General features: G+C 36.3%; 1 protein-coding gene across 1 annotated transcript; it reads left to right on the top strand.

Moving 5' to 3' along the window:
• The first annotated feature begins 3,024 nt into the window (after window positions 1-3,024).
• On the top strand, window positions 3,025-9,267 carry LOC106833320 (olfactory receptor 11G2-like). Its single transcript, XM_070503941.1, has one exon. It carries the CDS (start codon window positions 8,091-8,093, stop codon window positions 9,057-9,059), a length of 969 nt encoding a protein of 322 aa, XP_070360042.1. The 5' UTR covers window positions 3,025-8,090; the 3' UTR covers window positions 9,060-9,267.
• Window positions 9,268-15,184: the final 5,917 nt, after the last annotated feature.

The raw sequence follows: 15,184 nt of genomic DNA on the forward strand, positions 1-15,184 counted from the left end.
CCAGCCTTCCTCAGCAAAAAGAGGAGGACTGGCAGTAGTTAGCTCAGGGCTAATCTTCCTCAAAAAAAAAAAAAATGAGGGAAAAAAAGTTAACTCAAAAATCTCAACTTGACAGTTTAAAGAAGGCTTATTCTTTATTTCTAATTCTTCCCTCAGAGTGAAATGAGGAGTCTTGCTTCAGGAACTGAAGCTGAGTCAACATAGTGGGACTTTGGTCTGGAGTCCACATGCTGCTGACTGAAGCAGCCACTGAAAAACCTTCATCAGAAAATCTGGAAATAATTTGGGTGATACATCCTATCCCCAAAACTAAGTTCAGAATCAATATACTGAACACATACCTAATCCCTCAAGGACAAAATAACACACATAAAATACACACATACACAAACGCACTTGTTATATCTTGTATTTCCTATAAATGTTTTGGAAAGTTGCTTGTTTCCCTGAGCTCATTTAAGACACAAGGTTGTGTGTTGGTGCAGCATGTGTTGTTCTGGGGACCTTGTCAGTGTCCTTCCAATAGCACAGGTGGTATAAACTCATCACATAAGTAGATTATTAAGTGGGACAGGAGTTCCTCCTTCTTGGTTTTGTGCTCTTTCTTCAAATCAGTTCTCCTTTATACCATCTACATTTCCTCCTATGGATCTCAACTCTTCAAGCTTCCTCATAGAACATCAGCCCTGGAGAATAATCTGAAATTGTAAATAAACCATACATCCACCAATAAATAAATTGTTAAGACCACTGTAGTATGTGTACATGATAGAATGTTTTAGCAGTATTAAAATAAATACTTATAGAGATAGTCCAAAAGTATGGGTAAAGACTTAAGATGTGCTATGAGAGTGAGAAAAATGAGATTCAAAATTGTTATACTATGATTATAAATACATTAGGAATAGGGAAAATGAAACAAGGTATTAATAACAATTTGATTTAGATGTACCAGTAGTGACATTAATCATTTCTCTGCATTTTTCATATTTGCCAATTTTTCTTAGTTTTGTTTTCTAAAATAGTCATTTAAATTGTATATAATTTTCTGACAGTGTAAATGCCTAGTCACATTCAAGGAGAAAACATCCTATAGTAGTATGCAACTTAATATGATTAAAACCCTTTATATGGGTGCAAACAGTGTTAATGATGTTATTTTGCAGATGAGAGTGCACTAAAAGAGGTATTTTGGGAGACATTTAGGCTGGTGGGTCTCAGGCCTTTGAAGTGGTCTCCCTGAGACAGTCTCCTTCTCAGTGTTCTAACTATCAGCGCTGTGTGTGGGAAAGCGACCTGATTTGTGTATTTGAACAAGCTTAATTCCTTCAATTGTTGTGTCTTTAGCTTTCCCCATATCCTTCCAGGCCTCTCTATTTATATATCCAGGAATCTTTCCTGATTTTCCACTTGAATTTCATCACATAACACAATGTGACTGAGATTGCCTTTAAGATCTTAGGCACAACGGATCCAGGTATTTGTGACAACATAGATGGAACTTGAAGACATTACGCTAAGTGAAATCTGTCAGACAGAGAAACACAAATTCTGTATGATCTCACTTACATGTGGGATCTAAAAAAAATAAACAAAACAAAAACCTCGTAGTAAAAGAAATCAGATTTGTGGTTACCAAAGCCATGGGAAGCAATTGGAGGAAGATGGTCAAAAGGCACAAACTTCCAGTTATTAGAATAATAAGTACTAGGGGTGTAATGCACAACATGATGTCCATAGCTAACATGGCTGTGTGATACATAGGAAAGTTGTTAAGAGAGTGGATCCCTAAGAGTTCTCATCACAAGGAGAAATATTTTTTCTTTTCTTGTTATTGTATCAATGTGAGATGATAGATGTTAAACCTATTGTGGTAATCATTTCACAATATATGTAAATGAAACCATCATGCTGTACACCTTAAACTTACATAGTGATATATGGCAATTATTTCTCAATAAAACTGGAAAAAAAAATTTTTAAGTGGAATGAGGGGACTTCAGTCAGACAGTGAGGAACCAGAAGAGGGATTAAAGGACCCAGAAACTCTGAGGACTTAGGCTATGGAGAGGAGCCTTGGAAGAAGCTTAGACCTGCCCACTGCTCTCATTTTACTGTTTCATCTATTAACCAGAGTAAAGGAGGAGGTGGTGAGAAACTGACTTCCAACTGGTCAAGTTCAGAATGAGGTCAACAAGCTTGTTCACACACTCTACAAATGTCTCTGAAATTGGCTACAGATTTCCGTGTTACAACCCACCGCCTTTGTCCCTCTATTATAACATTGGAAAACAATGGAGAAGGGGCTCAGTGGAAAAAAATATATAGATTTGGCAAGTCTTCTATACAGAAAACTGTGAAAGCTTATTGAGAGAAATTCAAGAAGACAAATTAATGGTGAGAATATGCTACATCCATGGATTATAAAAGTAACTACTGTGTAGATGACAATAATTCTCCCCACTCAAAGCAATCTCAAGCAAAATTCCAGCAATAATTTTTGTGCAAATTGAAAAGTGGATTCTAAATTTATGTGAAAATACAATGAGCTAAGACTACCAAAAAAGTTTAAAGAGAAATAAATTAGGAGGACTCACCTTATGAGATATCAGACATTATAAAGCTATGATAATTAAGAGAATGTGCTACCAGTGAAATAGGTACAAAAAGACAGATGGAATTAAATAGATAATCCAGAAATCAAACCATCATATATAGACACTTAGTTTATGATAAAATTAGGACTACAAAGCAGGGGTGGAATGAAGGTTCTTTTACCAAAAAGAAAAAAATGTCTAAGTCAAATGGATTTTCATGTGGAAAAATGAACTTTGACCTCTATTTCAAACCATACACAGAAATTAAGCCCGGGATTATTGCAGATCTTAAATGTGAAAGGTAACATAATAAAGCTAGTAAAAAATAAAGTAGAATGTTTTCATGCCTTTGAAATAAACAAAAAAGAATAACTGTACAGGAACTTGATTGATAAATTAAACACATTAAAATTAAGAACTCCTATTCATTAAAAAAATTATGAGACTGGAAAAATAAGTCACATAAATGGGAGAAAAAATTTGGAATACAGATAACTAATAAAAGGCATGTTTTCAGAATGTTTTTTAAATATTTAAAGTAATAACAAAATTCCTAATAGAAAAATGTGCAAGACCCTTAAAAAATCATTTTGAAAAAAGAATATAATCCAATTATAACACAGTATGTGTTTTCCTAAATGATTTTTTAAAAAACTGACATAATCAAAGACTGGCACAAAATACAGAATGATGAGGATTATCATATACTACTCATGAGAAGGTACATTTGGGTAACCATTTTGGAATACTCTTTGATGCTGTTTGTTAAAATTCAAAATATGCATTCTCTAGGATCCAGAAATTTCTTGTATATACAACATATATTCTTGCAAGCATACACCAAGAGACATGCAGAATACTATTCATTGCAGCACTGGAGCCCCAAACTGGAAACAACCCAAATGTCCCTACAATAGAGTGAAGACTTGTGCATATTCACTCAGAGGAATATTATACAATAGTGAAAACAGATGAACTACAGCAATATGAAAGACCACAGATAAATCTCACAAATTTAATTATCAATGCAAAATTCCAAACACAAAACAGACACTTTCATGATTTGATTTCAAAATCAGGCAAATTGAGGGTATTAGAAATAAAGACAGAGGTTATTTTGGAGAGAGAAGTAGTAATAGGAAAGACCACAGTGAGGCTTCTGGGACCCTAAGTAGTGTCCTATTTCTTTTAGTCAGGTGTCAGTTAAATGGTGTGTGCATTATTAATAATTCAGTGAGCTGTGTAATTACAATAGGCATGCTTTTATGTACAATATTTCAAACTTTAAAAAAAACAAAACCCTTAAGCCAGATCATTTTATTCTCTGCTTAAACACCTCCCCTGACCCTTTCTTAGAGTGAAAGCCAAAGTTTTTACAATAGCTTACATGCCCTAAATGATCTGCCCTCATCTGTTTTCTCTCTGCCATCATGTCCTACTACTTTCTCTATTGCTTACACTGCTATAGCCACACTGGCCTCCTTGCTGTTTCTCCAACATGTTATGCTTTCTTATCCCTCTGGTTCCCATGATTGACAAATCTTTTTGCCTGGAACACAATTCCTCCAGATATCCATAAAGTTTGTTCTCTCACTTCAAGACATTGTTTAAATGTTACCTTCTCTGTGAGGCTTTCCTTACCACTCTATTTAAAATCATAGTCCCCCATTCTAACATTCTCTCCTAACTCCTTGATTTATTTATTTATTTATTTTTTAAAGATTGGCGTCTGAGCTAACAACTGTTGCCACTCTTCCTTTTTTTTTTTCTGCTTTTTCTCCCCAAGTCCCCCCAGTATATAGCTGTATATTTTAGTTGTGGGTCCTTCCAGCTGTGGTACGTGGGATGCCGCCTCAACGTGGCAGTGCCATGTCTGCACCCAGGTTCGGAACCAGCGAAAACCTGGGCCACTGCAGTGGAGCACACAAACTTAACCACTCGGCCACGGGGCAGGCCCCTGATTTATTTTTTATATTATTTTCTAGTATACTATATAATTATCTTATTTATGTTATTTATTTTCCTCTCCCTCCAATAGAATGTAGGTACTGTGAAGACAGGACATTTGGGGTTGGTTTCTACAATATCCCTGGGATCTGAAATAGTGATTGGAACATGGTTAGATATTCAATAAATATTTGTGGAGTAACTGAACACCAATTAAATTTCTTGAACTGCCAATTCTTTTTTTCCAGCTTTATTGAGATTTAACTGACATATAACATTGTGTATGTTTAAGATGTATAATATGATGATTTGATAAACATATGTATTGTGAACCAATTACCACAATAAGGGTAGTTAAGACCTCCAGCACCTCGTATAATTGCCTTTTTTTTTTGGTCATGGGAACATTTAAGATCTAGTTTGTTAGCTTCCAATTATATAATACAGTATGGTTAATTATAGTCACCGTGCTGTACATTAGAACTTATTCATCTTATAGCTGGGAGTTTATACCCTTTGACCAACATCTCCCCATTTCCTTCATTCCTCTATCCCTGGCAATCACAATTCTACTTTCTGATTATATGAGTTTGAGCTGCCAATTCTTTTTGCCCTACATAAAATGCAACTCAAATATTAGTAACAAACTATGCAAGTACAGATATTTGATGGACAAAGAATGATTTCTTCTTCTTCAAAATAGATACAGGGAATCTAATGGTAGAACTTCCTATTGTACCTATTATGACAATCCCAGGAATCCTCAGGAATACACAGGTACTAGAGAAGAAGGAAAAGATAAAATCAACTTCTACATCTTCACTATTCTTTGGGGAATACTAAGACTTGATGTTTGATTATAAGTAAGTGAATATTCAAACATTATCTCCTCTTTTGAACAAATATTTTCAAATCATCAAGAGAAAAAGACCCAAATCTCAAAAGGTCATGATGCAAGGAAATAGGCATATATATATATATATACCTTCATCCGGCTTTCATTTTGACCATAAACTTGTGCTCTGAAGCTGGAGAAAAAAATACCTTGTAGGTTCACTCTTTGCAATCCATGAGCGATTACACACTGGATCGTGCAATTTCTTGGAAGCCTCTCACATGCCTTTTGCTCGGTGAAGTAATACTTCATCTCCCTATTAGAACATCCTCTTAGCATTCATTGAAGGACTGACTGGAAACCGTGTAACATGGGAGCTACAGGTGCTCCAATTTTTTGCATTAATAATTTAATAGGAAGCATTTTATTCTTACCTTCGAGAAAACTGAAAATATTTCATTCGAACGAAATGCTGGCAAAAAATAAACCCTGAAGGTATGAATTTCCTTCTTGTTTCCCTGAGTTCTGTAGGATATTTTGTACTTAATTTATATATCCCTCTAGACGATAGGTAAGATATATATACAAAGAGGCCTAGAATTTCAAGTGAAGATGTACATTAACTGATACATTGCTGGAGAAGGATTATTTTGATTATTTATTTTTTTTTGCTTGGTAAGTAAAGGAAATATGGCAAATCCCTCTTTCCAGAGATATCTTCCTTCCCAAGCCCATATATTGCTTTTTAGTTCCATTAGATTAATGAGCCCTGGTTTACTGTGGATTAATTCTTTTTGAAGCAACAAAACTTTTCAGCATATATGAGTTTTTGTTGTTATTTTTGTTGCACATACAGGATTTGCTCTAAACTCTGGCATTGGACAATTACTATCCCCAGGTAATATTCTCAAACAAGCAGGGTATGTGTCAATAATGATTTGAAACAAATCCTTTGTTGATGATCATTCTCTAAGTAAAATAAATTAACTGAGATGGCTGAAAGTAGGGTCTTGAGTAAATAGGACACAAAAATGTCTAACAGACAAAAAGGCAGTTCATTGTAATGCAAAAATATGTTTCAAACAAGGTATTAGGGGACATGAATCCTCGAAAGTCCTGTGTGAATGAATGAATTTTTCTTTAAAATATTAGCAAACTGTTTTGGATAAGCCATAGAGCAAAGGATTTTGCTGACCTGATTTACTACATCCTTGTTTATACAATCCTAGTGGCAATGAGAAACAATAAATAGCAGTCCTTCCAATTTAGATAACATCTCAATCATCAAATAAAAGAGTTAGCCATCTACATGGTCTGACCTAGGAATCCTGATATTATCTTCCTATAAAAAATATGTCAAGGGACTTCCCTAACTCAGGATCTTGGATTCCCACCTTGAAAACACTTCCTCAATTTACTAAATATTCCTTATAAAATGCAAAAATATTTTCAGGAGTGAAAAACAAATCAAAATTCAGCAAAAATATATGACTTTTACTGTTAACCTCTTGATTATAAGCTCCATGAATGCAAGATCTTTCATATCCACAGCTGTTTCTCCAACAATTAAGTGACCACTTGACACAACGAAGAAGTTTAAGAAATATTTTTGAATTAGTTACTTTGCCTAATGTAATAGTTCATAGTAGGTTCCTGAGGAGGAAAATTGAGTTTTGATTCAATAACAACTACTTGGGATGGAAGTAGTCAAAGAGAGAGAGAGGCAGGAAGTTCCTTATTTCAGATTTGCCCAAATAGGAAAGGCCTAGATGGGGCTTAGTGAGATGTAAAAAGATACTGAAGATCTGTCCAAAAGCGAGAAAAAGGAACATGTGGAAAGAGCTGTGAAGAAAGGAATACGGAAATCCTCACGAAAATGTAAAACCTATCTTTCCATTTTCCTTGCAGCCAGTGTGACTAGGGCTACCTAGCACAGGCACGCTGAACTTAGCCACAGTCACTCAGACCAGCTGCTCTCCCTTAGGTCAATTGACAAAATGGGCATATCTAGTGCGTGAAAGTATAGCAAAATATCTAGCCAGAGCAATTTAGAGGCCAAGGTGTAGAACTCTTTCTCACAGTGTACAGTGCATCCAGTAGCCTAAAAAGGAAAAGAAGCATTTTTTATATTAAACAGTGGTATAGATACATGAAATAGCAGAAAGACGATATACCCTGGAACGATAGAGGTATTTTTTAATATCATTTAAAACACCATGAGTAACCTGGAGGAACTGAAAATGAAAATCAAGATTAATTTGTGTCCTGTCATGGCACTACATTGAGACAAAGTCTTTTAAAATATCTTGATTTTTTTTTTATTATATCAGTTATAAATCATAAAGAATCAGGTATCCATAGTACTGTTGAAAGAGGTTCACGTGCACAAAAATGTAGTATCAATAGTGCCGGTAAATAGATGAAAGAGTAGACTAATATAGGTAATTTAGCAGAATCACAAAAGTTTGCATTCCTACTATCTAGTCTAGTGTCTTTAAAAAGGTAAAAATTTGTCTCTGATTCATGTTTCCCTCTTTTCTATTATTGTGACTTTTGAAAGTTAAATATGTTCAGAGGCTGAGTCATAAAAGTCAGTTTTGCTGCTTAAGCAAAGTGTGTTTACTACTTTATGAAACAAAAGATTTTAAAATTTGGTGTTTTCAGGAAAAACCAACATACTCCACTAAAATGCAATAACCAATGTCATCTCCATGCCTTCCCGACTAATGAATGTGTCCAGCAGAGAAACCACCAGCTCCATCAGCCACTTCATCCTCATGGGCTTTCCCTCAAGCCCAGAAATTCAGTTCCTCTACTTTGGGCTCTTCTCAGGAGCCTATATCTTGACCCTGTTGGGGAATGCAGCCATCATCTGTGCTGTGTGTTGGGACTGGCGTCTTCACACTCCCATGTACATCTTCTTGGGGAATTTCTCTCTCTTGGAAATATGTTATGTTATTACAACCATCCCTAACATGTTGGCTAACTTCCTGTCCACTAGCAAGTCCATCTCCTTTGTGAGTTGTTTTACACAGTTCTACTTCTTCTTCTGTTTTGGGTATGATGAAGGCTTCTTCCTTTGCATCATGGCCTTTGACAGGTACCTTGCCATCTGCCGTCCTCTACATTACCCACACATTATGTCTAAGCAGCTATACACTGGTCTTGTCATCTTCGGATGGTCATGTGGGTTCATCCTCTTCCTAACCCCAGTTGTTCTCATTTCACAGCTGCCCTATTGTGGTCCAAATATCATCAATCATTTTGTGTGTGATCCTGTCCCATTGATGATGCTTTCCTGTTCTGCAGACATCATCACTCAGCTCACTTACTCTACTTTCAATGCTGTTTTCATGATTGGAACCCTTCTCTTTATCCTTTGCTCCTATGCTCTGGTGATTCTGGCTGTACTCTGGATGCCCTCAGAGGCTGGCAAACGCAAGGCTTTCTCAACTTGTGCTTCTCATCTGGCAGTTGTCACCTTGTTTTATGGCTCCATTTTGGTGATGTATGTTAGTCCTGGATCAGGACATCCAGTGAAAACTCAGAAATTCATTACCTTGTTTTATTCTGTGATAACACCTCTATGCAATCCTCTAATATATAGCCTCAGGAACAAGGAAATGAAGGCTGCTCTGAGGAAAATGTTCAGGACTGAACAAGGTGTCCATAAAATATAAATGAGAGCCAAATTCCATCTCTCAAATGCAACTTATGCTAATAAGACATGAGTGATATATTTAACTATAAATTCATTGTTTTATCAAGAAAGAAGTATAATGAGGATCCATTATAATCTTAAACACCACTCACCACAAGATTCAGCAGTGTTATTTCAGGAATATATTTTAACGAATGAATTCAATTTTGTTTTGAAGTTAATATCAAGTGAGCGAAATTTTACATACCTAAGCCAACTATTCCCTCTACATGTAATTCACTTTCTAACAAGAAGACAGAGTTCTGCTTTGTATAATCTAGTTGAATCAACCAATACACATGTAGTAGAGATCATAAATTTCTTTGAGGATTAACACTATAAGCCAATAATTCTCCACTGGAACATATTGACTGATAAAGAAGGCTCAAGTTTGAAGGAAGTGCACTTGCTGGAGTGTAGCATGTGTCGTTACTTTCAGGAAAAAGACTAATAGCCTTAGTGGGATATTAGTGATTTTTCAGAGCACACAGGACAAGGATTAGGAATTTAAAGTGCATTAGTTCCCTGGAATATAGGAAGGATAAGAGCTAAACATAAAGACCAGGGCGTTATTCAGGGCATAACTCACTGCAGGGTAAATCCAGTTTAAACAACAGCTTCTGGTACCATATGTGGTTTAGTGTTAGTACTGTGTGACTTATTTTAATACTTCCATAAGCATCCTTAAAACCATTTCTATATAATGTTTAATTAACATTGTTGCTTTAGCTATGACTTTTATTTTGTACTGTTACCACTTTTTTCAAACATGACTCCACAAAACATAATTAAAAGGAATCATCATATAAAGTGTAATTTATAGGATTTTAATTTGTAGTCTTCAAGAAGTCATTTGCTACACAAAGTGAGGTGCAGCAACAATTGGATTTCATTTATTAAGGAACCTGGGTTGAGAACATTATCTGAAATTGAATGGCAGGATTTCTAAGTTCTGAAAAGTCACTGTCTTTATTCTGCTTCAATAAGAAAAAATTAAGTAGCTAAACAATTGCTTGTAAACTACTTTGAATTGGAAGAAAATATAAACAATTTTTAACTTCACACAAACTAATTTCAATGGTAGGTTTAAAGTGCTGATAATTTTAATGCTGATTTTCATCTCTGGAGCTTAAGGAGTGTCCATGCCAGTTCCATTCATCTTTCTTAATTATATAAGAAAAAGGGATAAGAATTAATGATTCTTAATATGAAGGTATACAGTGCCTGTATTTGTGATTGTCTTTTATAATTATTAGTTAATTATTCACCAAGTTTTCCTCACTCATCTTAAATTCTACCTCATTTAAGTTTGCCACCACTTGATAGATTTGTAAATTATCTGGTACATTAAGAAGCATTTCCTTAAGAGATAGACCTACCCTTATTGCATCAATATCTTTTCTTTGGTTAGTACCTATGACTTCATGGTGGGAAGTGAGGTTTCATAAACCAGCTGACAAGAAGGAAAAGAACGTCAGGCTTGGTTCACAGACAGATTGTCAGAATATATAATAGCGCAAGGATGAAATGTACTACTGCTGCACTACAGCCCCTTTAAGGGCTGTCCACAGAGTGTAGTGGAGGAGGAAATCCTCACAAAGCAAAGAGCTGGGAGAAACCCACTTAGTTATCTACTTTTGTATGGTGGGAGAAATAGCCTGCTACACACGATAAGGATAGTCACAGACTAATGACTCCTGCAAAAATTTTCACTGATTGATCAGCGACCCATAAGGAACCAGATAGGAAAATCAGAGCCAATGAAGGTTGAAGAGATAGCATATGGATGAACATATGAAAGTGAGCACAAAGTATGCAGATCTAAATCAATGTTCATTGGTGAGGATCCTCCACAATGGAGGCATTCAACAGCCAGGTAGAAAGAATGAGTCATCTAGGATGTCTTGGGCAGCTCTGACCTCCTTCACCTCAGTGCTTACACAAAGTGCTCATGAAGAGAGTGGTAGGGATGCAGGTTATGCATGAGCCACAAAATATAGGCACTCTCTTATCAAAGCTAGTTAAGCCAGTGAGATACTGAGGATGAAGCCTCAATGAAAGACCAAGATTAAGCCCTCAAAATGGTTTAATCCTTTGAGAAAACCAACAAGCAATAAGCAATAAATTGATGACATCAAATTCCTGTCATTATGGCAAGTGCAAAGATTTGTCCTTTCTGTGACTGTATTTTTTTTTTCTGGATGTGGGTTAGACTTCCTTTTCTACATAGCCTCTGTCTGCACCACGATATTCATGCTTACAGAATACCTGATTTACTAATATGGGATCCCTGCATAACATTACCACCCCGTGAAGTGAAACAACAGGTACATGATCATAAGATTCACTGGCCCTACCACATATGTGGAAGCAGTCTACTTGATAGAATTTTTCGATAGTGTTGTTCAGGAATTCCGACTCCTGGTTACCCTGTTTACAGCAGAGAGGAACCCTGCCAGGTCTTTCTGCACCATCCTCTTACCCTCCAATGCTATATCAGACAATGCTCTACTGCTATTCATAGGGTTTTCATGGCCTATTTTTATGGAAGAGGGTAGCCAGATCCTTTTTCCTAGTCTGTCTTAGTCTGAAAGTTCTGCTGAAACCTGTCCACTATGGGTGACCCTGCTGGTATTTGAAATACTGGTGGCATAGTTTTCAGCATCACCACAACAAGCAGTGGCTACAGTATGACAACCGACAGATGAGAGATGTGGTTCTGGGTTGCTTGATAGAATACAGGAATGCAATATTAAAGTCTAACCACAATTCCTCAACCTAGGCATTATTGACATTATGGGCTGAATAATTCCTTCTTGTGGGGAGCTGTCCTGAGCAGTGTAGAATGTTTAGCAGAATTCCTGGCCTCCACCTGCTAGATATCAGTAGCAGCCCCTACTGCTATGGGTATGACAAGTTGACTACCTACAATGTCTCCAGACAGTGTCAAATATCTCCTGGTGGGTGGGGGGAGCCACCTCCATTTGAGAACCACTGGGTAAGTAAAGATATCAATTTGAGGCTCCACTCCAAGTTTTGGACTCTGTCCTCAAAAAAGTATTACACACATTTAATCAATGGCCAATAAAAGGGGCTTCACCCCCAGCAGCTAAAATTATATCAGTCTGAGAACTAAGAAAATAAAGTTTGGCTCATAATTCCCAGTGATTCACTTGCAGAATTTGTTCTTGCTTCCTCTGCAAATTTAAATTCTGCCATATAAATTATGGTTACAAGAATGTGAGGAGGAGAATCTTGTATGAGGGGACCAAGTAAGAGTTCCATTAAACCTGAAGCTATGACCACTTCTATTTGGAACTCTCTTGTTGGTGGACCAACAGAAGGGATTCATTATACTGGTCAGTGTAATCTATTATAATTAGCCATGGTTGCTCCTTCATAATAAGGATGAGGGAAGCATGTTTAGAATTGAGAGCATTCATGGGGCTTCTTGTGGTGCTTTCATGCCCAGTGATATCACTGAAGAAAATACTATGCACACAGCCTGACAAGGGCAAAGCAACTAAGGGCTCAGAATCCTTAGAGATAAAGCTCTAGATGACCCCAGCAGATGAGCAACTTAGAGCATCTGAATTGCTCGTCAAAGATGAGGGACATATACAATGGGTGGCAAAGGAGGAAGATGATGGGTACTTGTGATGGCTACTAATTAACCATTCTACATGGAGTCATTTTTATAGATTTCAGGCTACCAGTACCTTGAAGATGCAGAAATAAAATGGACATAATACAGGGAGCAAATGTATTTGAATAGTTCAAGAAGTAGGGGACTATAGCAAAGCTTTTGGTGTCCTGCATTACATCTATTCAGCCCAACTCTATTTTCAGTTATAGCTGCCTGGACAGTTATAAGCTTGGACTCATAGTGATAGTGTTAACCTCAAGAGTTCCACACATCTTTTCACTTTCCGACTTGGAGCCTTCTCCAAAGCCTCTGGGGCCCAGTCAGCTAGAGAGCAAATGCAATCAGAAGATAAAGAAAGTGATAACACAGAGACAACCGTCCACCTAATGGGCAGGGGGTGCCAGTGTAAAAGCGCCCAGCTTCTTAGACATGCTGGCAGAATCAATTCCCTGATGTCCCTGTTGCCTACATCAGAGACCTTGAATAAGATGACGTTAGCTCTTCCTGCTTCCAAGTCTCACTCTCACTGCTCTCTATTCCTCCTTCCTAGGTAATCCCAAATAAATGATGCACCTGAGTCTTTATCTGAGGTTCTGACTTGGGGAACCTAAACGAAAACAAATATTAACTGTGATCTTTTGCAGTGATCCCTCTAACAAGCAGAACACATAAATGTTCCTACTGCCAATTTTACACTATTTCCGTTCTTAGACCTTCCATCTTAGCAAATTAGGTATTTATCTTCCTTTTCATAGGCAACCTCTACACTATTCCCTTGAGCCCATCCTCTCATACATCTTTGTACACTCTAATAGTTACCTTATCTTTCTCCAGAGTCATCAAACTTATACTTTTACCTTTCCAAAGTCACCTTCTTCAAACATAAGAGACAGGGAAGGTGAGGGATTGAGAGAGAGCCTGAGAAGAGAAACTCTCTCTCTCTGGAATGGATTCACCTTTAGTTGTCCACATTTTTCCTCTATATCTAGATGACATGAAAAAAGAGTCTACAGTCAAACTCCACTTCATCTCTCATGCACCCATCAACCCACTGTGCTCTGATTTCCCACTTCCTCTGCTCTGCTAAAAATGTTATTCTTCATGTTTCTGTTGAGGAATAACAATAATAATCATATGGATATTTTCTTTTAGGTATAAAAGAGTCTTAGTAACTCAGATTTCCAGATCTGCCCTCACTTTCATTAGCCAACCTCATCTTACAACAGAGTAAATGTACACTTTACATTCTTGTGACTTCCCCCATTAATTTAGTGTGAAAATCTCTGTTACAGCCTGGAAACAAAGTTTCTTAGGATCAGTTGGAGCCCTTTGTGAATAAGAGTAAAGGTAAAAAAGTTGAAAAATGTGTGTTACCCCACAATTGCAACTCAAAATCTAGTTAATTTTGAATTTATGTTGTCATGGAATTAACGGAAGTCTAAACCAACATTTCTCAAACTTTAATATACATATCAATCACCTGTGAGCCTTTTTAAAATGCAGATTCTGCATTGGTAGGTACAGAGCAGGAGATTCTGCATTTCTGAGAAGTTCCCAGGTGACATTCCTGCTGCTGATCCATAGATTACACTTCAAGTAGCAAGGGTGTATTCATGACCTAATTAAAATGTCAGAGGAAACAAGTTCCTGAATATGAAAGCCTTAATAATATCTCCAATTGACCCATATCAATAGGAAAAAGTCAGAATTGGGAGAAATTATTGTAAATGAATGTTTCTCTTTCACAGTAGGGTAAAGAGATAGACATCACTGGATTTCTATTAAACTCTACTAAGATTCTGTCAGCTAAATAGCATCTTTATTGTTACCTCCTGAAGAGCAATGGTTATTATATTTTATTAATGCTGAATGTGTATTAAGTTCTGTTAGCCATAAAATTGCCAATGTGGTACAGTGTGATTTATCATACTGTTATATAAATAACAAAAAGCAAAGAAAATACTTCATACTGCAAATTTATGTATATATGTGTTGCAATATTACAATGCACGCATATAAAAGATATTTCTTATATATTTGTATTTTTCTCAACTATTTTTGAAATATAGTTATGTTTATACATGCATTCTGTATTCACTTATTTTAACTACTTTATTTTCATCATGTGACTATACCACAATTTATTCATCCATTTTTTCATTGACTATTCAGATTGTTTCTAGCTGTTATTGTTGTAGTTTTGTTGTTATTGTTTTGTTTTTTTTAGCTTGGGGTTTTATTAATGCTGCTACAAACAATACTGAAATAAACATTGCTATTTTAGATTTCCATTTGCACATATTTGAGATTTTTCCTCTGATATATATCAAGAAATGAAATTTCTGGGTCAAAGAGCATGACCATCTTCAAATTTGTTAGATAATGCCAGATTGTTATGAAATGCGGTTGAAGCAATTTACTTCTCATCATAAGTGCATGAGTCCTGAGTTCTAAACTTT

Source organism: Equus asinus, chromosome 2 (genome assembly GCF_041296235.1).
Source record: "Equus asinus isolate D_3611 breed Donkey chromosome 2, EquAss-T2T_v2, whole genome shotgun sequence".
In the NCBI taxonomy this organism is placed as follows: Eukaryota; Metazoa; Chordata; class Mammalia; order Perissodactyla; family Equidae; genus Equus; species Equus asinus.

What these genes read in the sequence shown, in the direction of transcription:
- LOC106833320 (XM_070503941.1), top strand. Translation starts at nt 8,091, where the DNA reads ATGCCTTCCCGACTAATGAATGTGTCCAGCAGAGAAACCACCAGCTCC.